The sequence below is a fragment of the Aphelocoma coerulescens genome, chromosome 18 (assembly GCF_041296385.1).
Source record: "Aphelocoma coerulescens isolate FSJ_1873_10779 chromosome 18, UR_Acoe_1.0, whole genome shotgun sequence".
NCBI classification, from domain to species: Eukaryota; Metazoa; Chordata; class Aves; order Passeriformes; family Corvidae; genus Aphelocoma; species Aphelocoma coerulescens.
Genome location: NC_091031.1, coordinates 5,995,351 through 6,023,341, shown reverse-complemented (window position 1 = coordinate 6,023,341; position 27,991 = coordinate 5,995,351). Strand labels below are relative to the sequence as shown.

The window sequence follows — 27,991 nt, the reverse complement described above, 5'->3', positions numbered from 1 at the left end:
AAGACTAACCCTGATGAATAAAATGGAGCACACTCTTCACTTCTACCTGTTTACCCTATACAACCAGCAATGTTAGGGTGAGAAGTTATCGAAACCCAGAAGGAAAGGGAAGAGCAACTTTTTTTTAGACATCTAAAACCAGAGATGGGAAATCATAATGGAAAAATTTAATCTGTAGTAGAGGAACTAAGGAGCAGGAGGAAAAGTCATTCTAGTCAGAACCGCTGCCAGGATAAGGCGAGAGAGATACGAAAACAACACGGTTTGTTCATCTCAGCTGCCAGCCATGTTGTGTATGTGTCAACATTCCAATTCATTAATTACTGCTTAGATATTACAGTGACAGCACCTATACCAATTACCTGAACATACAGCATTTAGTGGTTTATTTGGGTCTATTTTCAAAAGACATTCCTAAAAATTGTACCCGTTTGGAAGCACTGTTTGTGTATCCTGATTGTCAGATAATGATGGGAAAGAACACTTTTAAATTTTTTTTTTAATTTGTCATGTTCCCAACTGTGCCAAGAGACAAATCACTCTCCATACCTCCCCCCACCATTCCTGCTTCCCTGCAGTTCTGTGCACTATCCTCCAGAAATTAACTTCTACCATCCATCTGTACATATAGTTGTGTTTATCCACTCATCCTGGAAGAAATCATTCCCTTCCCCCTCATTGGGCTGATTCCTGAGGCAGCAGTGCTACTCTGGCACCCAGATGCAGCTATTCTGTTATCCCTATCCCAACTAACAATATTCCTGACTAGAAATAGTGCAGTTCCCTCTGAACCCAACTGCATTTCTTGGCTTCTTGGTCCTTGCAAGGGTGTCCCCTGTTCATCCTTCTCAACCACTTAAGCCATGAGTCAAAAGCAGTGATTTGGATTTGCTTCTTTCCTCTCTTCCTTTTAGTTCTGAAGTTAAGATGGAAGGTGTTTCATGCTGGCTGTGATGAACCTGCCTGCTTCATTTTTCTGTTCTGGAATTTTAATTGCTTTCTAAGTTATTGATGCAGAAATCCTAGGCAGAAAAAAACCATCACCTTCATTTAGCTATCTGTTGTTCATTGCTTTGTCTTCTAGTCTTTTGAGATATGAGACTTTGGATACAGATAAAAGAAAAAAAAAATTAAAAAGCCACTGAATGTAGGAATTTTAAAAAGGTATCTATTTCAAGAGAACTGAAAGAAGAAATATGCCACTGCAGAGATGTCATCAGGGGGTTCCGAGCCTTCCTTCTTTTCATCTGTGTGGTCTTGTTTCTTCCAAGTCAAAATCCACTGAAGTCTCAGGCAGTCTTTTATTCTTGCCAGTAGCAAGAGGAAAGAATTTTTTTTTTTGTGATGGCAAAACCAAGGAACTGGAAATAAAAGTCACAGATTTTAAATGTATGTGTTTCCTTTCTTATGAGCCTGGTGTGTCTAAAGCAGAGACACCTAGTAGTTTCCAGTGTCCTTTGAAAACTTTGAAAAAGTTTTTCAAAAAGAGAGCTTTACATCTCTTTTTCAGATTTCTGACACCTGCCCATCAATAATACTCACTGCCTACCTCATTTAATTTATAAAATTACTAAACAGTTGTCCATCTATTAATGTAACTAGATTTTAACCTTAAAAACCACAACCACAGTGCAGCTGTACAAAATAGTATACTCTAACAGCACTAACTCCCAGAGGCCCAGTACACCAGCTTTCAAAATATCTGAAATAGAGGGAAACGTCCTTGAATTGAGGCCAGTTCAGGGTAGTGTTGTTTCTTCCAGTTAAGATTCCTACTGTACTGACTTCTGATCAGAGGACGCTTCATTGAACAATGCAGGATAATAACCCTGGCAAATTCATTCCTGTGCAGCTGCCTGCAGAACATTCTACAGACCCTGGAGACCCAGCCAGCCCACACCTGATCATCCACAAAAGAATGGCTGCTGGGTCTCCCACATATGCTGAGAACACACAACAGTGGGATATGCATATCTACAGATCTGTTTCCTAAACAGAGTTCTCCTGTACCCACCTCCTTCCCCATTTTTCAGCCTTTCCCACTCAAGCCTTGGATTTACAGATGAAGAAAAAGTTACAGGTACAGATGGAAAAGGCAAGGAAAGGGTGAAAAGGCATGCAGAAGTCAGCAATGATGCTGACAGGAGAAGTCTGACTCCAGTTACTTCCAGTCCTTTGAGCTTCCAAATAGAATATACTGAATTTTATGCATAGCATCTCAGCCAGCCTATAAAATCTTCAAGTCCACTTGAAATAACCTCCTGAATGCTAGGCAAACTACTCACGAGATTAGCAGTTTTTTAAAAAAAAATATTTGGAATACTGAAATGAATCTATAGTAAACAAACTATTGCTTGTGTTAACACAAAATAAGGAAGTTTGACATTAGCCTCACAGATACTAAAACTGTCAGGAGACACTGAGCTAATTCATTTTGGTTCTCCCCTTGGCATAAATTCCTGCTGAGCTGTTCATGAAACTCTACAGTGACCACCAGGGAAACCCAGTGAGGGCTGATGAATCCTGGACACAAAGTGAAGTCCACCATCTCTGGCTCAGTGACCATACAATTACGCAACGAACAACACTATTGTTTCTGTAAATTTGCTTTTGAGACCTGCTAGGCAGATTCTTAGGGTCAAAACTGGATAACTGAACTGGCAAGGATCTCTCACTAGGGTCATTTATCCAATTTTCAACTTCATCCCAGGCCAGTTTCACTGCAAGTGGTATGAGGCAAAGCCAGGTTTCCCCCTCAGCTACACAGGAAACTCAGCTCAGTACCAGAAGATGCCAGCTGATTTTACACTACTCAGACTCATCCCCACCCTTCCACACATGCTTAGAGTTGATTCAGCCACATACCTAAAAGGAATCATGTGTTTCTTAAACCCTTATGGTACTGTGTACGTGGCATCTGTTTGTTTTTTCCCCAACACAACTTTGTGCAGCAATATGTTGATAAGAATGTCTTTTTTTTTTTTTTTTTAGCCCCTCCAGAAAGTTGTTGCAGTCGTATGGTAGAATCAGCGTAAAATACAGGTCACTTGAGAGACCCCATTGTTGCACTGGAGAACAAACAGTTTAATCAAGGCTGCATCTGCTTCAAACTATTCTGACTGTCAGACTTTTGGCCAAATCCCTTCTGTGCGTGTCTCCAGCTCACAGAGTTAGATCATGTCCTCTTTCCACCTCATGGTTCTCCAATTCATGCATGTTTATGGTCTTCTTACTGGCACAGCATAAGGAGTTTGAGTCTATAACTCTCAGTAATGCCAGCAGCCCGTGTAACTCCAAGAGTTTTCTTGTCCAAGTGATGATTAATCAGATTTAACAAGACTGACGCAGCACTCTGCAGAACACGACACTTTGATAAATGGTGCTCTCGCAGCAGCTTACACCAGGCGCATTCCAAAGCACTCAGCACTCAGGTAGGAATTCTCCTGAAGACTTCAAATATGCACCCAGTACCAGTACAGAACAAGCACAAGGATTTTTGTGACCCATATGTATCAGAATCTTTCTTTCTGAGGAGGGATTTCTCTAACTCTGACTTTCTCAACCCTCAGCTGGGTTGAAGAAGATCTGAAGAATGTGGCACTGGATTTGTGCTGCTGCTGCCCAGCTCTGCTGGTTGGATGGATACAGGGCTATGCCAGCAGCACATTTACACAATGGTGATACTTTATCTCATTCTTTTCTGCCAGTGGGAGATGTCTGGACAGTGCACAAAGCAACCTCTGATAGTAATGAAATAAGTAGTATCTGTTTACTCCCAAAGAACCAGAAGACTACCCAAAAATAACAAATTTGGGTTCAGCCTTTCTAAAAAAACGCTTTTCTTCAGTGGCAATGCAGTAATGCTCAATATTTATCCCAGCAGTTGTGAGGCAGTATTTATTCTAACAGTCTTTGTAGGGGTAACAGTGGATTGGATTTGAGCAGAAAGGAGATCCACACCCTTCCCTCTCCCCTATCCCAGAAACAGCTTGTGGTAAAAGAACAATTTTTCTCCTTTGGGTGGTATTTAATTCAATCTCACAACTTTTCGGTGAATTTGGCATGAGTAAAATGACACTTTGGCATGACAGGCATTTAGCAAACTATACCACATAAGGATGTCAATATATTCTTTCCTTTAATTCCTTAAGTAGCTATTTTACATCAAAGAGTAAAAGAAAAAAAAAAAGTAGGGTTTTGTGGGCCATCAAGCTACATTACTGAGTATTAAAACAAACAAACCCCCAAAGACTAGACATTCCATTTTGGAAATTAAGTCGATAATCTAAAAGTGATCACTACTCACTTTTCATCAGACATCTTTAAAAAATTTTCAATACACAATTACAGACCTGTCAAAGATCAGAGGCTAAGCACACATTAAAATGTTAGGCATTCCCCATCCTGTTGCTATGAAACACAGTGGGAATCCACAGATAACTCTGCTGGAATTTGAGTAAATGTCAAGGTGATCCGGAAGCTCGGCAAATTTCAACTGTCTCAAAAAGCACAACAATTCTGAAATCCTGCCACCACTGATGGTAAGTGCCAATCTTTCTCCTCTCCCCTGAACAACTTTTCATTCACCCTGGCTGTAAAAAAACTGACAAGAAATGCTAAAGACAGACTAACTAAGAAAAATAAATTAACCCTAGACTCCAAAAGCCTGCTTAAACAATAGCACCACTTCCTTTCCATCTGCATTCAGCAACATTCTTGGATTTAGTGTGGCATGATCTGCCCTGGTGCGGTGGTGAAATGTGGTTGACAGTAGTAAATGACATGAGGGACATAGAATGGCCTATCTCCTTTGGATAATTATCATCCTAAACAGGAATTTTGTATTAATCATCATATATTCATCATCATCCTTCTCCCTGGCACTGTTTCTCATTAAGTCAGAGTCTTGTGTGGACACCCAGAGGGGCTCCATCAATTCATGTGAAGTCACTCAAAAGAAACCAATACAGTACTAGCAGGGTTAATGTCACAACTCTAAACACAATTTCAACCATAAATCAGCATAAATGAGGTCAGAATCCACTTAAAAAAAGAGACATTTGTATTGGGTTTAAGTAACATGATAAAACGTGGTGTAATTTACCCTATTTGAGCTCCAAGCTGCCCTGCCTCACATAAATCTGCATTAAGAACGATACAAGATTTGGACCTGGAAGCCTCCAGACCCTCAAGGAAGCTTTTTCATTACTTTATAGTTTGTCTAGGCAATTATCTCTGTGAAATGCAGTGCAAAGCATGACCATTCTGATTTGGCAGTGAACTGTGAGCCAACCATCTCTGACCTAGCCAGAGAGGTGTGTGCACCCTGAGCAGCAGCATCTCTTTATTTCTGTATAATGAGTAGTGGAAAATATTTTGAGATATTAGACTAACAGGTATTGTAAAGCAGGAAGTACTGCTTTAATAGCTTACATTTCTCCAGGCTCTGAATTAAGAACCACAGTCACTCCTAATGGATGAGAATAGAACATGTCTTACTTACCTCCTACACGTGCTGGTATCCTTTTATAAAACGCTAACATAGAAATTTGTTAATACTCTTCCATGCCTTAGTGGAGCTGGATGGTCTATGATCTTCAATACACAAATTAAACAGCACTTTAGGGGCTGGATGAGGCCCCTAACTTACTTACAGCCCACAGTCACATTGGCAGTATCCTATAGTAACGTGACAAAAATGAGATGAATTTTAGTTATTTTCTCTTTCCTCTCAAAAAAGATACCAAAAGACCTGTCTGGACTCTAGGAAGGAAAAGGTTTCCAACCTTCATTCTAAGCCACAGCGACCAAGAGGACTGCTGTCCTTACAAGGCTGTGATATCTCTGCTGAGCAGGAGACAAAAGCTGTCTTGTTAAGGGTCTGATCTTCTTTCTCCTCTGCTGCAGTGTGGTCAAATCCACAATGACTTCAACGGAACATGATCTGAACCCAGATCTGCACCCAACAATTATGGAAGAACCTAATGGTCCCTAGGTCAGATGATCTGTTAGAAATTCAGCTGAGGCTGGTAGCTCTGAAGTAGAAGTAGAAAAGCTGGATAAAAGGAGGGGACTGGCTTTGTTTTATGCTTTCCGTAAGATGGCTGTTTGAGGTTTTTTTCCCCTCACCCTGTCACTGAGGACTGAGCTAGAGAGAAAGGGCTGCTGCTGAGACCCTCAGTGCAGAAGAAAACCCTCAAAGGCTCATTAATTGAAGCCAACCAGGCAGTGCCGTGAAAGGCTACGTCAGCCAGGCTTCCTGGCACTTCAGGGTAGAAGTATCATGGATTTTTAGCCCACAGTTCAAACTCCCAAAATGTTTCATTCCCTGAACATTCCCGAAGAGGTGGTGTCCCTTTTCTTCAAATGAATGCCAGAGTCAGAGAAAGATTCTCTACCTTTTAGTTAGACAATTGATAGCCCCAATGTACACTTTTACAGGATTTAGACTTGCAGATCATTTGGTACATAAAAAATATTTCTCCCATTGAACTGTTTCAGCTGTAAATACTCAGCACTTCTCCAAATCAGGCCTTGGAGGAAACTAGGAACACACAATTAGTGACCACCTTCAAAAAGTTTGATTAAAGTGTGTTGCCAAGCAACACAAATTCTGCCAGAGACAGTGATAAAATTCTATTCTCTAGATAAGCCTTAAATTCCTTTGTGACTATCTTTTCCTCTTCCTGCAATCCCTTGCTTTATTCACTGCATCCCACAACCTCTGCATTAAAACAAGAACGTGCTAAATTGGTGTCTTTTCCACACAACCTTTGCAATGGAATTTCTAAAGTGCTAAGACAACTTTGGTTCTGAAGATGTACAAATTCCTCAGTTGCTTCTCCTCTAATTTTTTAAGAAAACTAAAAAAAACCACAAAAAACCTTTAGCAAATAGCCTAATTCAGTTCCTACCAAGAGATTACAAAATGAGGTCTTTCCAGTCTTTCTCCCTCACCTCACTACTCTCTCAGACTAATTTTCTCCCCTCTTTCTGCCTCCACCATTCCAAAGCTTCGCCTTTGGGCACAATCTCCTCCACAGCAAGTGTCTGCTCATCTGCCCACCCCTGTCTTCACCCAGCCATTCCCAGTTATAGCAGATCCCAAAATCTAGCCCAAAGCCCTTCATTTGATAAGACGTAGGCTTTTGGAACTTATTTTGAGCTTACCAAGGAAATCTGTTTCCCTCAGATGCCGACTCCATTTTTATCACGCTCATATATGCAAATCTATGCATGTGTGTGATGTGGTGTGCATCTGTGGGCATAATATTTGCAACCATAATAAGTGTGAATGTGATTTATATGAAAGAACAACAGCAGATCAGATCAAGCAACCTGGGAAGAACCCAGGAGATGAGACACGAGTGCTTCCTTTAAGAGTGGGTTACTGAAGAGCTCCTGGGAGTAGGAGAGGGGATATGCCTGAGGAAGTGAGTCCCTAGATCTGCAGTTACAGCAGTGAAAGGACACTTGAGGAGCATGGACAGAACCAGGGGACACAGGAGCTGAGCTTTTTCAGCTTTTTTTCCTCAAAGCTGCTCCATCTCCAGTTATTCCACGCCCTTGATGCAGGTGGAAACAAGTTTGGGAACTGCACTAGTAAGCAGCAAAATGTTGGAAAAAAGAACACAAAAATAGGCAGGAAAGGGAGATCCTTAATTTTAAACGTTCCTGCCATTACAGCTAGAGGTTTAGGAATCTCCTGAGCCAGAGGTTCCACTTCATCAACTTAGGAATAACTGAGAAGAATAATCCTCACAGCTCTCACCTCTAGGAAGAGGCAGCCTCCAGCTAGGACAACTCAGATATATATTTAGTAAGATCAGTGGAGCTGTGCTGACTTACTGTGCAGAATATCATTTAGGCTGTAGTAGCATCCAAAAGCTCCAATTAGGAGGAGAGTTCCATCCTGTCAGGCAGCAGATGAATACCCACAGTCAGGCATGCCCTATTCCAGGGAGACAGGCCAGGCTGCCTTCATATGCTTCTAATTGGGCTCTCCTTGAAACTCATCCTGATTCTGCAACATTTGCAGATTGCAGCTCTTTGTTTACTCCATTGGACTGGAACATGAGAATTACTTTAGTGCATCCCTTGTGGAAGGCAGGCCTTGCCAGTAGACTAAAGGATGGAACTCAGAGCCTAATAATAAGTTATAAAACATACCATTGTCCTCCAGGCTCCAAGTATTTGACAGGATCATCAATTTCTGTCTATCATAAAAAAAATTTGATCTCAGCCCTGTAGGTTCAGTAAATAGGACATCCATGGTTCAGACATCTTTAACTGCCTATGGGAGGTTGATAGCTCCATCCAGATCTTTCAGGTGACATTCTGACCTTCCTCTCCTTTTAGGGAGAAAACCAGTGGAAAGAGAATAAAAGGAAGAGATGATGTACATACATCTTCCTCCTTTTTCGTTCTGCATCTGACATGAATTAAAATCAGCCCTTCCTGAAATAGCCTTTCCTAGTGCTTTTTTCATTGGGATATTTACATGTTATTTTAAACACCTTGTCTAAGAGTCTTCAATAATGCAGAAATGCTGAGTCCCTAAATATGACATGAGGTCCATACTGTCACTTTTATCATAACTAAACAACTCTGTGAGAGGGATCATTAAGCTCATCATAGACATATTTGAAAAAAAAAAAAAACCAACTGTTTCGAGGCTGGAAAAAGAACAAAAGCAAAGTCAAGCTCCCAAGTTAAAATAAATTCCACCCTGTAGATAGCAAGTAGAAGATTCTCTTGGGGACAGTGGGAACTAAAACTAACTGTTGCCCTTCTTCAGAAACATGGATGTTAGGTAAGGCACAAGGGAAAGGAGGCCACATAAAACACTTGTAATATTTCAGCATCACCAGAGTTTAACCTGGGAAGGCTTTTACTGGCAAGCTTCCAACTCTGCCAGCTCTTTGTTACATACCAGATTTTATTCCACAGCTGAAGACCTTCAAATAACAAAACCATGTGAAGGAAAAGCAGATTGACTTTTTGGCAGGAAGTCAATGTGCAAATACTAATGAAATAATCTCAGTAAGCAGTCAGACTCTTCGAAGGTCAACAGCAACACAGCGGAGAACTTCAGCATTTAAGTTATTAACAATTCTGTCTTCAAGGATTCTGGCAGCTTCTGTGCTCAAGTTAAGGGTTTTAAAAAAATAATCAAGATTTGATGACTGAACAGTCAGGGTCTCTACACCTCTTATCTCTGTGGTTCTTCAGACAAAGGGATTGTCTTGTTCCCATAGGAGCTACCAATCCAATTCCTTACTATTTAGTACCAGAACCAAAAGCAGTTAGGAAAGTGGACTGTCATCAATGCTCTTTCTTATTTGTTTCTGGCAAAGTGCACTATGGAACACCCAATCTCAGTGCTATCTTCCATTACCTGCATTCTCCCTATTAATCTATATCAGTCCCACTCTTCATTTTTTGGATGCTGGTGACTTAAAAAATCTCTTATTTTCTTGTTGCTACTTTAGATGGCTCCTTCATATTGCAAATCTCCCTGAATATATTGTAAATTGCCAGAAAAAATGGGCATATAAGGTAGACAATCCTCTTGTCTATGGTCAGAAATTGTACTGGATGGATTTATATTGGTTTTATTGGATTCACTTCAGCATCTTCCAAATAAATAAACTAAATTAATACAAACCAGGCTAACTTCATCCTAGGAATGCTTATACAGTATTTTGTAGCCCTTTATTGAAACTGATTAATTTAAAATACCTTTTCATTTAGACTTTGCTTTCAGAACATGAGAAAACAGAAAATCATAAACAACAAATGCAAAATTCTAGAAGACATTACTGGATTTCTACTCCTTGCTGTGCCTACTTCAAACACAGAAGGGTTGTTTTCTTTCTGTAAACACGGTAGGGGTAGATTTCATTTCCACTTAATGCAGTATCCACATTTGAGCTTCCTTATCCTTAACACAGGTCAGCTATGAAATGAACAGGAACTAAATCTTAACACTCCATGAACCATGGAATCAACAATAACTTAACCTTTCTGATCCAGCACTTTACTAAAGAAAAGAAAAGCTTAAGAGGAACAAGAAGGGAGCAGCCTATTTCTGGTTATATTGATGTGTTTGGGATTGCCAGTCAAACCCCATCAGCTCCAAATCAGAGCAATCAAGAAGCCGAAATGAGAATTCTTATCTGCTAGTTGGGTTTCTGCATCTCTCCCCACCAATTTAGAAACATATGGAAAGTGAATTCCACACTGGCATGACACCCTTTCAACTCACACAGCAGAGCCTCTTCAGCAAAGGCACATGCAGGGCGAGGCAGATGGAAGATGTTCCATGGAACACCTCTTGATTTCATCTCTTCAGTGTGTCACCACTGGGGACAGGGCAGCAAGAAGAGCTCAGCATTACAGAGAAAGTGACCTCAAGGGAAAGGAAAGGCAGCTCAAGTAACATGGAAATGGAGGTGGGCCACTAAGGGTTACACATATATAGGTTTTATGTCCAGCATAAAGTCATTTAGATAAAAGGGAAGAGCTGTTGACTACGACACTGCCAAAGCACAAATACAGCAAGTATGGAAGAAACACAAGACTTTTTACCCAATCTGTGAGGATTTGCTTTTGTTCTTTATCAGCCTCAAACCAGGTTTTTTTAAAAGATGTCTATGATGAGCTTAATGATTCCTCTCACAGAGTTGTTTAGTTATAAGTGACAGTATGGACCTCATGTCATATTTAGGGACTCAGCATTTCTGCTGAAGACTCTTAGACAAAGTGTTTAAAATAACATGTAAATATCCCAATGAAAAAAGCACTAGGAAAGGCTATTTCAGGCAGGGTTGATTTGAGAGCAGATTCACTACTAGTGGCCACCAGGAAAATGTCAATTCATTTCAGATGCAGAACGAAAAATGAGGGAGATGGATGTACGTATCTGCTAAGTTAGAATAATTTCACCAATATATTTATACTCTATAGCAACAGCTCAAAATCTATTGATACTGAAAACTGCTTAGGAATAGCACAGTTAGTTCCAGGCTTCTAAGCAATCACTACAATAACATGGTCTGTTTCCCAACATCTTTGCAGTCCTTGGAGAGGTGTAGACGCAGATTTAATGAGCAATGCCTACCATCTGTTAATACTGCCTCTAAGAGCAACTGAGAAAAAACCAGCAATATCAAAAGTGCAAGAGATGGCAGAAGCTTTAGAAAAATGGACCATCAATAATCAAATTTTCTGTGTATGACTGCTGTAAAAACAAATCCCCAAAAACGAGCAGACTACATGTTTATTTTGCAAGAGTTACAATATTTAAGTCAGTCTTGAAACTGGATTACAACCAGGCAATAAACAATTCAGGTTAACAGAGCTAGTGAGCGTATTCTGATCAAAAGTCAGGCTCACCAAAATGCCTCATCCCAGGATCTGAACCTGCTAAGCTCTTGGCTTGCTCCTTTGTTAACAAACTAGAACAGCTCTTTTGAGTTATGCTGATTTACATAAAGTATTTCCTATACAGGAAAGTAGGACAGTATTTCCTAATAGCTGATAGGACAAAAACTTCATTTTCTTCATCCAGTCATATACATTTCAGTCTTTTATTATTAATTTTTTCTTCCTCAAGAAAGCTTGCCAAAAATTCATTTAAGTGCTTTGGGTTTACTGCCATAGTCCCAATTTTACCGGAACACAACATTAAATCTGGAGGGAAGGACATAACTGGAGGTCCATAGTTTGCATGACGAGGTATCTTTGGCCTACTTTATCCTACAGAGCTTTGTGACAAGAACAGATGTAAAAGCTCCTTGCAGTCCTTAATCAAGACATACTATTACTGAGATAACCAGAAGGCAAAAGAATAAGCCAAGTCACCAGGGTTCAGAAACAGAGATGGTTGCATGAAATAAAGGGTTTATTTTAATCCCAGGAATTCCCTGGCAGAGTTCAAGTCAATTATAATGTTAAAGCCACATTACCTTGCTGTATGCTAGTATAAACATGTAGAATGCATTTGTAGTAATTTAATAATCATCAAATGTTATGACATACTGACCCTTTAAATCAGAAATGCATTATTTTTCAGTGATTTTAATGGATTATTAATTTATGCAAGTTACAAAGAGAGATTACTTCCCTTTTCCAAGCAGATTATTTCAAGTACAGTTAAAATGCAAAAATATACTTTCTTCTGACTGTTTCTGCAGTGAAAACAGAGGCAAAAAAATTCTGCTTGTTTTCATCACAGAAAGACAGGAATCAAAACCCCATTCAGAGCAAGATACAATTAGGTGATAATTCAACCGTGTCTCCTCTTAAGGAGATAGTCACACTGAAGTTTAAATAAACACCCAAACCTAGTTGTTTAGATATAGACTGTCATTATTTGTTCAATCAAAACAGAAATAAAAAACCCCTTCTGTATGTCATGCAGACATTGTGTATGTCCACACCACTCTGGCAGGCACCAGGTACTCAGCTCCCTTCATCAAAGGAAGTAATTTGGAAGAGTGCATTTTGCATTCTTCTGGAACTCAAAATTAAATTCTTCTTTCTTTAATTTTACTTTTAGCATGGGGTATTCCACCAAAGTGCAAACACATGAAAGCCAAAAACCAATTCCAATTTGAAGTCTTTCATACAGATGTGGTAAATAGAGCCCAAAACATGCACACAAGGGGCTCCATCCCTCTCCTTACCTCATGTAAAACCATTCCTACAGATTAAATGCCCCCCAAACTCTCCCAGCCGCAATCACAGGCTGGTTTCTTCCACAGCCTGTTCCCTTTGCCCTAACTTCTGTCTCTCCCACACTGTACTAATGGAGACCTGTTAAAACTCTCTTTTACAGACCCCTGCTGAAACCCAAACCACTGCACTGTAGTGTCCAAAGTTACCTCATGTCTCAGTAGATGGATGAATTGTTTCTTTATTTCTTTCCTCTGTGGTTTTTTTTTTTTAATTTGTACATTGTTTTTTACCTGGGGAATTTTTTTATACCTGCACAGAAGTACTGAAAGTCCAGACATTCTTGTCTCATGGTGCTAGATCTCTGAGAAAAGCCCTGGGCCCTGACACTCCAAATACTCTGACAGTTTAGAAAACATAATTCCTCAAAAGCTTGAACAGCCATTTTGACTTTGGCCACATCTTCAAATGTCAGTAAAACCCACCTGTTGGGAAATAGAATTATTGGGATCAATAAAAGAACTGTACAAGCAATAGGCCTGGAAGCAAAAGGTCTGTGTGTGAGAAAAAACTCTCCATGAGAAAATTCTTGTGTGAAGAAAACAAGCAGGGCTGGGAACAAAGAGGGAGTTTTGAAACGATGCAGCTGTCCTGATAAGCTGTGCTAACCGGGAGAGAAGGAGGGTGAACACTGAATTCTTTTAATCATAACATAACTAATAGAAGCTTGCCAATGTAAGTCCAATTAGGTAGAAGTAGAAATGCGCTTTGATAAGCTTTAAGCCACTTAGGAGTTAACAAGCTGGGATACTAAATAAGTGCCTCTGGATTGCTAATAAACGGAGTTTTGCTCTTATCAACCAAATTGGTTTTGGACTGCTTTTCTCCCCCCGCCGGAGCCGGGCCTCTCTTCTTTTTACAATTCCAACACCCATCTATGGTGAGAACCACCCCTGTAAATGGCAGACAGACTGAAGGGACCTAGGGGCAGTTAGGGACAGTGGCACCACAAAGTAAAACCAACATTTAATTTCTATAGTTCTTATTTTAGCTTCTACTAATGCCAGCTCATATATAAACATAGTAACACTTTCTTCATCCACATTTATTAGAAATGGTATACACTCTCAGTGTGCTATAGAATAGGGGAAATAAAGTATAAAGTTTACTTCCATTCAAGAATAGCCAAGATCAGTCTCAAAGAGCAATAAATAAATAACAGGATACTGCTAACACCAAACATGAAGAAAGACAATTAAAACCATTACAAATCCGTATCTCTCAGTTACTTAACAATCTATAGGTTCAGTCAATTTAAAAGATCCAGGAACAGGAGTTTAGTGGATTAGTAACAACAGACCATTAATCTCTGCAGCCTCAATTTTAATCCAGCAATAACCAAAGTGATTGAAAATCATTCTGACATGCGACCAGTAAAGCTCCTGAGCACAGTTCTCTCCCATACCTGAATCCCCTCGGCAGAGGTCACAGCATCTTTCCAGTGGGACTATTTACCAAGAGACCTCTGCTTATGCCTAACTAAACTCTAGGCCAGCATTTTTGGCTGAGCAGTTCCACTGCATATCACCTCCCCGAACTAACAGCTGATTTAGAAGATTTTATTTTGCACTTTTTATTAACAAAGCTTGCTTGCTTTCTTTCTTTCCTGGCAAAGTGTCCAAAACAAAGTTGTCTAAAACAAATACTTTTTGTTTCTATGTAAGATTTTAAATAAACATGTAGGAATTGATGACTGTCATCCCACGCAAATACCAGGAGATTATTTCTGTGCAGTTTATATAATACCAGTGAAAGTTATATCCAAAAAACCGTTAAGTTTTAAAAGTAATGCAATAGTATTACATCATATACTCTGGTTTTAAATATAAGAATGCTTTATTTCAAAGATATTAACTTCTGGAGTATTCAGTGACTAGAATCAATTCTTAAATGACCAGTAATATGATGATATGAAGTGATCAAGACACATTTCATCACTTAGTCCTCCACAACAATTATCAGCAAAGAAGCCATTAAAAGAGAGACCTTGCAAAAAGGATTCAAATTCAGCTGTTGCTACCTGTGGTCTGAAATCTGGTTCCTTTTCAGGAGCATTAAAAGGAAGATACTGACTACCTTGTAGTCAGAAATGCTCTTTTATCACTGCAAAGTAAATAAATATTTCAAGACATAAAACCACAGCAGACACAGAAGGTCCCAGTTACATAGAGCAGGGATCTAAAAATGGGAGAGTTTTGAGAGTTACTTGCTGCTGTTTAGTGCCAAAGTAGGACTCGGGCAGGAGGAGGGAAAGGAGGAAGTCTGCAAGCTCTGTGCCCTTTGGTAGATAGAACCAAAATACACAAATATGATGTAAATGTATTGCAGAGATGTCCAGCTGTTTTTATAAAGAGTACAAAACTTTTTTGCTTGCGGTAGAAATTGATTCACAATATTATAAATGAGCCTTACCTCATTTAAAACATGAGGAATTCTTCTGCTGACACAGACCGAATATGCCACTAGCAGTGGAGAGGACTGATCCCAGAGAGAGGGACAGACTCAAATATTTTTTTATATTCCCCCCCCCAAACAGTTTTCTCTCAGTCTGACTAAACGCTGCTTATCCAATCTAAACTCTGCCAGCTGCTTGCACAAAACTGGCCTGTCGTGTCCCAAACATCCCAGTAGGTACCACCTGGTCCACAGGTGTGTCCCCATCCCACTGGATGTCCTCTTTATATCAGAACCTGAGGTCAAATCAAGAGAAACTTAAAATTCGTGCTGAGAAGAAAATGGAACAGAAATTCACATATGAAAAACATTGTGTATTACCACTCACCTCTTGTAACTTCACTTTTTAGTCTTTTGGTTGTGTTTACTATTTTGGAAGATGGTGTTTGTTTCATTCAGGGCATCCATACAGTGAGAATTAACAAAATACAATCCAGTTTATATGAATTCTAATTGTACAGTTTCTCTTGCTATGCCAATCACTGTAGGAAAGTCTGCATATCTTTGCTTTACCACACAAAGAACTGAGATTATTTTACTCAGATAAAAACCTATTTTCTATACAACTGGGTAATTTAAAGAGAGATTATGAAAATTTTTGCTCAGCTGGGCTTTTCCAAAGATTTTGTGTTATTCATGTATTATACCATTGCTACTCCTTGCTTCAGCAAAGCACTTCAGCACATCCTTAATCTAAGTTGTTTTATACAATTACATATTAAGACTCAGATTCAGCAGAACACTTAAACATGTCTTTTAAGTTTTGCATTTTGCTGAATCTGGCTGTTAATGTATCAAAATAAAGTGTAAAGAGGATGACTCAGTTTTTAGCTTGCAAGTATGGAAACATACTGATGTTACCTAATAAAATAAATCATATTATTTATTACTCTATTTTCCATCCTGTTTCACAGTGAGCTAAATACCTGTGACTCCAGAGCAAAGGCACAATTACAGACTGGCAAAGATGAATTGTTAATAACTTAGAGAGAGTGCTAGGGTGGCTACTGAAGATAAAAATTATGCATCTGCAGATAACTTTAAATCCCAGTTGGAATTACTGCCACACAGTACCCTCAGGATTGTCTGGGCAAGCAGGAGAAGAGAAGACTGTGGAGTCCTTGTAGATTACTTTGTTTTCCAGCAAGCACAAAAATCACTATGACAATAAGATCACACTTATACATATGAATATGAACAAAAATAACCCCAAAACACCACAAATGTTGAAGCCAGGTGAGTATAATGCAAAATAAAAACTGGGAGGAGTTCAGACAGGATGGGCAAAATGCCCTGGGGTGAGGTTTCACCCCTCAAAACAAATTCACATATGTGTTCACAGTATATCCAAGAATTCCAGTATAGAAAGGCACCTGTTAGCTGCTGAGAGCAAACTTCAAAGAGAAAATTTAGGACCAAAATCTCTGGTGCCCTTTACTGTGTGTTGTCACCTACACCCACACTGAGGGGATGTGAAACACGAGGCAGAAAAGTGCTGTACTTGGAGGAACCCACTCGTTACTCACAGCCCAAAGAGAACCAGAAAAAGGCCAACTGAGTGAATGTTAATAATTTAAACAGAATTTAAGTAACACACATTTATGGAGGAACCTTGTCTGGATCTGAATTTTACCTTAATATCATGCTAACTCCTGGAAACCAATTTAAGGTAAATTTGGATTGATTTAATTCTTATGTATGCCAAAACTGTATTTCACAATAACTTCACTGCATGTATGCTAAGGAGAACAAACACCTTGTAGTAGAGAGGCACAGAGAAGGAGGATCCCGTGAGGGGACACACCAGGGGCTGTTCTGTGACCCGCACTCACTGAGGGGATCCAGCCCCACACCCCAGCCAGAAACACGAGGTAAGGGCAATCCTTGTGCTACAAGGCAGAAATGAGAGTGAAAATGGACTGCAACTACTCAAAGTCTTGCTGACTGACTTTCCACATGACATTTTACCTCAGCTTTTCCATCCGTGAAAGTGTGGCCAACACTGTGCATTCCCCAAAAACTGACACCAAAATTCTTTTTAACTGAAATACAATGCAAAGCTCTTCTCATTCATACCTTCCATTCATAGAAAAACGCAGACAAGCAGTCCCATTCAGAGAACTCACCTGTCAGTCAGTGTTTACCCACTCCCCAGCAGTAGGATTAGGACCAGTGTGGGTCACTCAAGCATGTCTCCCTTCCAGCAGTGGTATTAGTACCAGCACAGAGTCAATCAAGCACCTGTCCCTTCCAGCAGTGGCCTTAGGGCCACCACAGGGTCAAACACCTTTCCCTTCCAGCAGCAGCAGCTTCCTATGTGGGAAATAGCAGACCTCAACTCCAAGTGGCATTCCACTCATGTAGAAACAAATACCTCATTCTGCATAAAATTTCCCTCCCAGGAACGCTACTGAAGTATTGTTATCCTTTCTTACCAGCACATATAAATATATAAATATATTTATATACAAATATATAAATACATAAATATATAAATACATAAATACATAAATATATAAATCTTCAGCACCACCTTTTTCCTGAAGCTTCTTTCCTCTGCCATGATGGCAAATCCAAGTTAATGCTCTTTCTAGCAGCCCAAGAATATCACCTTGCCAAACAAACTTCAGCTGTGGCAGCAGGAACCCTTCCTGACCTGCTCCCTTAGCTACCCAAGCACCATCCTACCGGGAACAGCAGGGTTTGCTGGAGGACATAGCCACTTCAACATCACTTCCAACACTTGTTTTCCATATTCACATGTACAAAAGACCCTTCACTAGCACTCATTATCTTTTTCTTTTAGCATTAATAATCCGTAGAAGTCCTGCTGGCAAAGCAAAAAATCATCTTAGAACTATTCCTGAAGCAGAAGAGGGCTCTATAGTAGTTAACAGCAGGAAAGAATTTCAGTTGGAAACAACCCACAAAAAGGACAAGAGATGATTTTTCAGAAACCACGTTTCCCTCTAAATTAATCTACTCAACTGCTACTTCCAAAACATAGAGATGCCAACACATTTAGAGGGGAAAAAAAAGGATAACGTTGCTTAGCTGCCTCCTCCATGCATGTGCTTAGAAGCCACTTTGGTCGAGTCAGTGCACGATTCTTTCCATTCCATACTTAAAGCTTGACCAAGTTAAGGACTAATGATGAAGGGAGAAAAAAAGACTGTCCAAATGAACAAATAACCCTATGGATATAATCTTAGCTCTATGCTTATTTTAGTATCTTGCTAAAAAGTACATCCTAATTAGTTATTTGTGGCTTACAGCTGCTGTGGTATTTTTCTGGAAACTATGTAAGAAAAGATAAAACTGTGGGGCATTTAAGTTTAATGCTATTTTTACTACAGAAATACAAATGGTACAGATCCATGAAATCAAAAGAAAAATGTTTTCATGTGGAAACATACATCTGACAATGGAAGTATTTCTTTTCTTTAGTTCTGACCACTGATTTCAGAATGCAATGTATGTGGAAACTTATCACCTTCCATTGTTCAAGATGAGTAAAAGTAAATTAAATATTTTAGGGCTGTGATCCTGATGGGCTGTGCCTGGCACTCCACAGGAGCACAGACATCTGTCATCTAAAGCTTTTCTAATTGTTGACAGTTCAATTTTTGCAATTTTTAAGGCCCAAGTTTCATTAACACCAAAACCCTTTGTAACATTTTTGGGAGTTGCAAGGACTTCTAGGGTGGGTGTAAATCTAGGTTACCTTTACCTCAACTGTCACCTGCTAAGCACTGCATGACAAATTTTGCCATCTTGGCAAATTGGAAGTTTGCACTTATGAACACCCATGCACATGAATGAGGTACTACATCACCAGAAAGGCACTACACAGGATACAGCTCTACAATGTTTCAGTCATCTGTTTTCATGACAATAATAACTTGCCATTTTATCTCTAAGAAATTCCATTAAAAGACCCTTAGCTTTTTAACTATCAGTGGTTAAACAAGCAATAAAATACTCTACTACTCTCTACTACTCTAATACTCTACTCTTTGAATTCAACTGTAAATAGGTTTGGCTATAAAGCCTCCCCTCTCTCAAATGCCAGATTACTATCCTTTGAAGAAAATTACTTCCTATTTATTTACCATTAATGTTTCGATTTATCTACCACAGTGCAACTTTTTTTGCTAACTGATACTGTCCTGGCCCTTTTGTACTTTCTGATGGCATTACAATGGAAATGCAGTCCCATTGTACAGTGTTGCCTCTGAACAAGTCAATTCAAATTTGATTGCTATTTCCTATTCCTTCCAACCTGGTGTAAAGTGACAATAAAAACAAAACAGGAGCAAAATAACACTGATCACAGTATTTCAGTGTTGTCCATAACTAACTGCCATGTAGTTTTGTCTGCTGCTTGAGCTGGTAATGAGATAATGATGGAACAGTTTTATATAGCCCTCTATTAACAGCCCAGATGGGCCAATCATCCCCTTCACTCTTTGCCATGTTAAGTTTAGCCATAAACAATCAGTAACGATGAAAACAGCAACTTCCTCCTCAGCTAAATTACCACCTTTCAACCAAGAAAGAAAGTGATACTTCGACCAGTAGCAACAGAGAAAAAAACCAGTCTTTTGGAGAAAGCATGAATTCCTTGTTCATTCATATACAAGAATATTCATAATGCAAATGGGAAGCCACTTCAATCCTTGCTGTATTTAAAATCTAGCTGCTGTAGAATTAAAAACTGAAAACTTTCCAAAAATATAAAGGGTAAAACTTCTCTATAACCTCAGTTCCATTTTAAAGAGCACCCTTAAATTGAGAGTGCTTATTTGAGTTAGGTTTGATCCCTGATTTTAATAATTTTGTCTTGGAGGCTTGGTGTCTAGTTCAATTGGATTACAATGAGGCAACACAACAGGGTGAAGAGGTTTGAAAATTGGGTATCTACATCACTGAGATTTGGAAAGGAATAGCAGCAATAACCAGTTTCTTTCCACCAGTTTATTGGATGGAAAATAGCTCAGCACAGTATGTGCAAAAACTATTCATCAACGTTACCTTCTACTACCTTTACATAAGCTACAAATGTGTGTGTTGTTTCAGCACTTTAGCGCCTATCTGGTCACGCTCCAGCTGTAAAACTAACAATAAAAATGAAAAAAGATGAAAAATAAGACACGCACAAAAAAAGGAAAAGTAAAAGCAGACAATTTACAGGAGACTATAAGGCTATTTCCATAGAATTTTCAAGCAGAAACATCTTCACACCTTTTGAGAAGGCAGAAAAAAATCCCTGAAGTGAGAAAGCATTCCAGAGCTGAGGAACTGAGAATCTCTGGATCCAACCTATGGTCCCTTCATTCTGTGAATGTGAACAGGCAGACTGAATCCATGTGGATTTTCAGTAACATCAACAAACTCCATGCAGGCATGAAGGTTTGCCTACAGACACAAAGCTCTGGAGATGGTATTAAAGCAGGAAAAAATAGGGTAAAGTTCTTTGTTACCAGAAACCCTCTGCATGTTACACCTTTCTTTATGCCTAGTGCTCACTTTCATATATATATATATACACACATATATAGATATGTATGTATGTATATATCTGTGCTATGAATAATTCCTTCCCCTAGAATATTCCATATCTTACTTAAAAGTGACAGAAAAAGCTATTTCTGTGAAACTATTTGAGGATAATTAACACGGTTCCAACATTTTTGTCCTAACATAACGAACCATTCACTGTTCTAATGTTGGACATTAGAGATTTGATATTCTTCTACAAGAGAATTTTAGCTTGAATTATCTCAGGTTGTGTGATGCTATGAGAAGAAGAGTTATCAGACCTTACAGACCATGATTCAGCAGGTAATTCCAGCCCTGGCATAATTTAGAGTTCCTATAGGACATTTCTGTGTTACGCCAGGTAATAAGAGCTCAGAGACTGCAGAAGCAGCAAGACAGAAAATGCAGTGCAAATGTGCTCCAAATCCACCTCTAGTCCCCAGTGCCAGGAGATGCCGCATCAGATGCTCAATACACAGTGGAATTCCTGGATAGACGAGGGGCTTTTTACACCATCTCTGTAGTTCATCATACATGATTTATGGTACTTGTGTCCTGCCAAACAGGCCACAGAAGTTGCCTCATAAAAGGGATACAGCCCCCTGTGCCTTGAGGACATGGCAAAGGATGAAAATACTTCCAAATAACAAGACAGCTTTCATCCATATTAGCTCCCAGAAGCCAAACCAATAAGAGGTAGTATTTCAATTCATAGGAAGGCACAAAGATGACCATGCAGATTTTATAAATAATTTTGTTGATGTATTAACAGAAAATGTACATGGAAACCTTCTTAATCAATATCCACAACAGCTTCATTTTCTTATTTAAATCAAGTATCCTGCAAAGTTTTGAAAACAACCTCCTAGCTTTTTTGCTTGAAATTGACTGTTAATATCTAAATTCACAAAAAAACCTTCCTCATGGTTCATACAAATGACTGTGTAAGGCAAGGTGACAGCCATTACGGGATCAACAGCCACCTGAGAACACTGATGCAAATTCGTCTTTGGTGGTATTATTGCTCAGGAAGGAAATTCTGGACATCATACAAGACCTGTTATTTTCTTTGTATATAGACAGTATAAGCCCTGTGCCAGGAGTATCTGCATCTTCACAGGAACAACATCCAATGAGGGCTTATTCCAGCATTCTGTCTACAGGACACCTTCACTTCCTCTGCTCTGTGCTCCTTCTATGCTGAACAGTATCATTAAAAGGACAAAACCTCAAAAGTCATAATACAAATCATTACTATTTTTCCTCAGAGATTATAACTCAAAGGAATAATTATGACTTTGAAGGAAAGCAAGGGCTTTCATTTCTGTCTGAAGGACAGAAGTGGGTTTCGTGGTCCTTCAGCCTGTTCATATTTCTCATTTACATCTGGCACAAGGAAACTAGATTCTCTTTTCAAATGAGCAATTCCAAGTAGCAAAAGCCTTAATTTAGTATGCCAAGAAAACAAAAATATTCAGTTCACAGATAAATTACTTCCCAAACACATGGAAGAGCCAGTAATTAAAAAAAAATAATTTCTAAATCTCAGTATCATTTCTTCCAAAACAATCAATCTCTCATACACACAGGTAACTGAGTGATAAAAAATGTTATGTATAAAATATTTTGAAAATATATACACACCTCTTTTTAATAGATTGAACTGTTTTCCATGTATGAAGTCTCCAAGAAATTACTGAATGTGAGACACCAAAAAAATCAATTGTCTAACTTCATCATTACTTGTTTTAAATAAGAAACACAGCATAAGTGCTACATTCAGCAGAGTTTATACTTAAATGTTATGTAAATACACAGCAAAAGACATAACATTGAACTGTGTTTAGTAAGTTTATTAATAATGATTAAATAACTTAATAGTCTGCTCAGTTCAGTGAATGACATCATCCCTTTGAACAGCAGCCCCTAATAGGCCCTAATCCAAATAATGACTGGAATTAGCAGGAGGAAGATCACAGGTTTAAAAAGACACTGAATCAAGCATTTGCTAATGTTCAGGAAAGATCCATGTAGAGCAGACCTGTCTTGAGTCTTCACTGCTGAAACAACTGAATGAATAAGAAAGAAAAAAAAAAGAAAATACATACTGCCACACTCCTTAATTCACATTCCAGTAATGTGCAGCGCTAGTGCTCAACTAGTGGGTTTTTTAAGTAAAATGTTGAATGAATGACCAGTGCTCAAGTGCTAAAAATACAGTGTCTCCAATCCTGTGCTGAGGTAATACCTTAACAGGCTTCATTACACCTTCTCCTACTTGCACTGTTATCCAGACACCCCAGCTAGATAATATTGCTACAAAACCCAGTGTAAAAAGGATGGCAGAGGCAACATTCAGAGCATTACTGCCAGTCAGATATCTACAGATCTTAATCCTTTTTACTAAAACTACAGATAGTGAGGATTCCTGAAAAAAAAAATAAAAATCCCCGTGAAGAAGAAAAAAAGAAAACAAGGTTGAAGCGTGTACACATCCTCTATGTGTCAAAATTATTTGAAACCGCAGCTTTGACCATGCTGCAGAAGCATCCCACCATTCACTTATTCCCTTTATTCCCTCCAAAAATAAAAGAAGAAAAAAGAGAAAAAGCAAGCAGACATGGTGTGAGTGTGTACAGTATCAGGTATTAGTGCTAGAGGGAGATGGAGAGCGATGGGAGCCCCTGCAGAACTGATCCCACTGGTTCAGAAGCCTGGGCTCCCCTGTCTGAAGAGCAGGAAAGGAGGGTGGGAGCTCAGGGAACACTGACAGCTAAATGCATGGCATAAGTAGCTGCACAGAATGGGACAGCTTCTTTCTGTCTCAGGATATTACTGTCACAATGGCCAAGAGAGCGACGAGCTGCAGTTTGCCATTCTCACTGTGGTACTTTAAGAAGTGCCTGATTTGAGGGGCACTTGACAGGTGGCACATCATGCTGAGGTAAATAGATAAGTGTGAGATTTCAACGACAAGAGGCAGCAGGTTTTGCTCTTCTAAAAAGCGAGAGAGCAAATTTTTCTGATGGTACCAATGGGCACAAGAGGAAGGTCAGCCTGGGGTGCTGGCAGTGTCACCCGGGTGCCTGGTGGCAGATGGTGCCAGTCTGCAGGGATAAAAGGAGGGCTGACGCACACCGTGGGCCGACAGCAATGCTGTTTGCTCAGGAATAAAGGAGCTTTGGGACAGGTGCAGGCAGGACAAATTAACAGGGGTGCCCAGCCTCCCTCGTTCGTGTGTGCCCAGCCCAAGGGCCGGAAGGGTGGATAAACCGGGAGGTGCTGCAGAAAGAACAGTGGGGCTCAAATTGCCAGGGGGATGCTGCAGGTGCTGCTGCCTGGGGGCTGCGGCTGGGACACAGCCCAGGCCAATCTCTGCATGGTCCCAGGAGAGCTTTGCAGCTGCCTCTCCCTATGGACATCCAGGCTGAACACTGAGATGTCCATCAGGACCCTGGATCTCCCCCCAGCAGTGCCTTGCCTGTGCTGCTTGTGTTCCCATTTCTGGACTTATGCAATGGCTGGAGGGCAGAGGCAGCCTTCAGGGAAGTGGAGCAGCAGGAGATGCAGGCAGCTTGCATCCCCATGGGGCTCCCTGGAGTGTCCCAAACTAGAAAACTGGCCACCTTCCTGCTCCTGCCTCCCACAACATAATTATTCTGACATGACCAACATGACAAATTAACAAGGGAGCCAGGGCTTTTGCAAGGGAGTGTTTTCCCCAATAATAAATTGTTCCAATCCTTTACACTAGACACCTGGCCATGCCTATTCATTAATTGGACAAGCTCTAGTGACAACTGGAATTACCCGACTTTCCACATACTGAAGGGAGAGAGATCTTTGCAAGCTTAAAAATTCCAGCCACCACAGAGCTCTCTTAATGGGGCTTTTTCTTTTTTCAGAAAAAAAAAAACCCAACATTTTCAGAGCACAGCCACAGAAAAGCTCATTTTAAAAGCAGAGGCACATTCTTTACTGTTATCCCTCCCTTTGCAGACCCTGAACTGTGGCACCAGAACATGACAACTCCATCAACAAACCACAAACCCTTCCAGATCTGCACATCAGCCGAGTTTAAGAAGTCCAGGAGCTATGAAATTCTGGGATTATGGCAATATTGCAAATAATTATCACAATCAAGTACGCTGGGAATTATAAGCATCTCCTTTATCAGTACACTGTGTTGTCTATTGCAACCAATGTATTATAATTAAGACACACGTATTGGAATTAAAGGGGGAGAGGGAAGTGATGAGAGTCGATTTCTGTCACAACCCACTCACAGTACATCATTCATGGATTTTTCAGCTACAGTTTTTATCTGGGTTTAACTGTACCTCTTGCCCCTTAATAAGGGCAAGCCTGGGAACCCTGTACGGTATCTCTCCCACTCCCTCGCCCTTTCTGTGCTTGCTGCATACCTGAAATGCAGACGATGAAATTCGCTTGCAGAAGAAAAAGCACCTCCCAAACAATTTCCATCCTCCGATTCTCATGCCAAGTACATCCCTCGGCGAAAAAAAATAACAAAAATCAATATCGCAGTTTGAACGATCCCAGCAAATTTTCTTTCGGACTTGCAGACTGTATTCCCCAGACGTGCTGACAACACATGTCCGAGCTCTATCTCCGCACGGCTCAAGCGAGATCCCGTCCCCTCCTTCGCCCTCCAAAAAAGACCACGAAGCCAACTGCCAGCACCGGGCTCTTCCTCCACGAGCGAGAAAAAAATCCACCAGATTTCCCAACACGACATAGACAACAAACCCCAACCGATCCGATATCCGGAGAGTCTCTATTCCAGGGGCGGCCAGGCGCAAGTTAACCCCAAAACTCTTGGCACGTCTCAGTGGGGCAGTGCCGGCATGCCGGGCAAGGAGGCGGCGGAGGGAGGGGGATTCCCCTCCTGCTGCTGCTGCTGCTGCTGCTACAGAATGAGCGGAAAGAGATTAATACCCGCTGCAAGCCCCGCCACCCCCGCCGCGCTCGGAGCGCGCAGCCCCGGCTCCCCGGCCCCGCCGCAATCCCGGCGCGCCGCGGCTGCTCCGCCGCGAGACTGCAGGGGTCGGGCTTGCCCCGCGCGCCGAGCGCCTGCCCCGGGATGCGCCCCGGGATGCGCCCCGGGATGCGCCCCCGCAGCCCCCCGCAAGTGAGAACGGGGCTGTGTGGCAGCGGAGGAGGGGTGGGGGGTGTGTGTCCCCCAGTGCGAACGGCACAAGTGCGGAGTCTGCATCAAGTGTGGCTTGTGCGCATCGCCGGGTGGCTTGGCTGAGGACGCCAGTATTTTAAAACTTATTTAAACAAGAAGAAAAAAAAGATTCAGACCCGAACTTCTGTCGGGTTGGTGGCGGAAGGGCACCAGGAGGCTCCAACCGAGAGTTAGCGAAGTGCCCGCGCTGCAGTGCACATCTGACAGCATTCCCCGGGCACAACAGTTCTGCATATCTTCCCCTCCCTCCCCCGGTCAAAAATAAATAAATTTAAAAAAAAATATATGAAAAAAGCATTGCCAGTTTTGAGGCAATCCCTTACTTACCCCCAATCCTCCTGCTTTTTATCTCTCCCAGCTCATCGGACGTGCCGCTCCAGCCTGCAGTCCCAAAAACAAATCGAGGTCACGCTGCGAGCCGCCGGCTGCCACCGCCTCCCTCCACCTCAGCTGCCGGGAGGTACCATAGCTGCTCGGAGCTCCCCCTGCTCCCCGGACCGCGGCTACTGGGCCACGTCCCCGGGCTGCAGCCGGTGCTGCGGGGCCCGCGGGCGGCAGGGGCGGGCACGGCGGGGCTGGGGCGGCGGCGCGCACGGGCGCGGGCCGGCGGGCGCGCTCCGCCGCGGAGGCGGTGCCTGCGCGGGCGGCGGCGGCGGGGCCGCTCTGCGCCGGGACCGGGCCGGCCGGAGCGGGGCCGGAACGGGGGCACGCCCGACCGATCTCCCGCGGGCGCCCGGTTCGCCGGGCTGTCTTCGCAGGTGCATTCCAGAGAATGCCGCTTACTTGGGTTCAAATGTACGGCCAATTTGATTTTGCTCTCCCCCGCCACCCCAGGGAAAAAAAAAAAAAAAAATTGAAAAGAGGCGCACCTAGCTCGGGGAGAGCCTGGTTCCGTGGCTGCGGGTGCGGGAACTGAGCGCAGCAAAGCAGCGCTGGCAGAGGGCCGTGGGCTGGGGTGCTGCGCGGCGCGGGGAGGTGCGCGGGGGCTGCCCCGGGCCGCGGCGCCCGGCGGGATGGCTCGGGCTGTAGTGGAAGAAGGGAGCGGACAGGGGCTCAGGGCTGCAAACGAAAATCCCGGCTCAAGGCAGGTGTGAGAAGGTGCAACCTCTTCGACTGCGGATGCCTTCGTTGATCACGGCAAGGCAGAGGGAAGGGGGAGGGAGAGAGATGCTTTGGGTATCAAACTGATCTCCCAGCTCTTGGCAGGTGTGCAGAGGTCATATTACAAACACTCCAGCGGGGGATGCATGCAGAATAGGTTGAAAACAGATTGGTTTGTAAACAGCTCTCAAACCTGGGCATACTTGGGGCAAACAAGGGCAAACTTGTAAACTACAGCTTTGTATGCATTCTAGCAAAAGGAGGATGCCTGGATCTCTGAATGGGGAAGGAAAACGTCTTAAAGAGAAGAAACCACAGGGCTACGTTGTTATTTCCATCATCTCTGAGACGTGTGTAGACCTCCCAGGTTTCAAATACACCTGATGGTATTTAATTGTGGCAGATAAGATTTCTTGAGTGCTTCGAAGCAACTGGATGGGACAAAATCATCACTGTTTGGAAAGGAAGAATTGGACTGCAGGCAGTTAATAGTGTCATGCTTGTGTTCATTTTTCTGGTTCCCAGGGTAGTGCAAGTGCTCTTTGCACTGCAGTAGTCTCTGCTGATGTCTACTCCATCTCTTCTTACAGCTTACGAAGAGACTCGGGATTCATCAAATTAATTGCCATCATCTGCCCAGTGAGAACAGTGAGGCTGGACATGAGAGACTGTCAGTCAAGGCTTATGGAAAGGAATCCCTATATATATTGGTGGAATTTTCGTTAAACAATGGGGCTGTGCAGCAGGAGGGAATCCTTTCCCTGACAGGTTTGCAGAATGCTGAGTATCATTTGAATACTTAAGTTTCAACTATTCTATGCAATTCTATTCTCTATGCCTTCCTAAAATAAAACACAGATTGATATCTCCTGGGATTATACAAGGTATGAGTGGCAGTATCTATCTCTACTCTAGATGTATGTAAGCACACTCTAGGAAATGCTC

The 27,991-nt window shown here is 41.5% G+C and overlaps 1 protein-coding gene across 2 annotated transcripts in view; it reads right to left on the bottom strand.

Annotated features, from left to right (window-relative positions):
• The window catches only part of CA10 (carbonic anhydrase 10), a 189,560-nt gene extending 163,064 nt beyond the window's left edge, over positions 1-26,496 (bottom strand). The window contains exons 1-3 of one of the 2 annotated variants that reach the window (XM_069032538.1): positions 26,410-26,466; positions 26,273-26,326; positions 25,158-25,663 (exon numbers count right to left, since the gene is read on the bottom strand). In XM_069032538.1, coding sequence (XP_068888639.1) covers positions 25,158-25,218 — 61 coding nt within the window. In that variant the 5' untranslated portion in view covers positions 25,219-25,663; positions 26,273-26,326; positions 26,410-26,466. Of the gene's footprint in view, positions 1-25,157; positions 25,664-26,272 lie in introns of both variants that reach the window. The other variant, XM_069032537.1, reaches the window with a different exon arrangement.
• Positions 26,497-27,991: the final 1,495 nt, after the last annotated feature.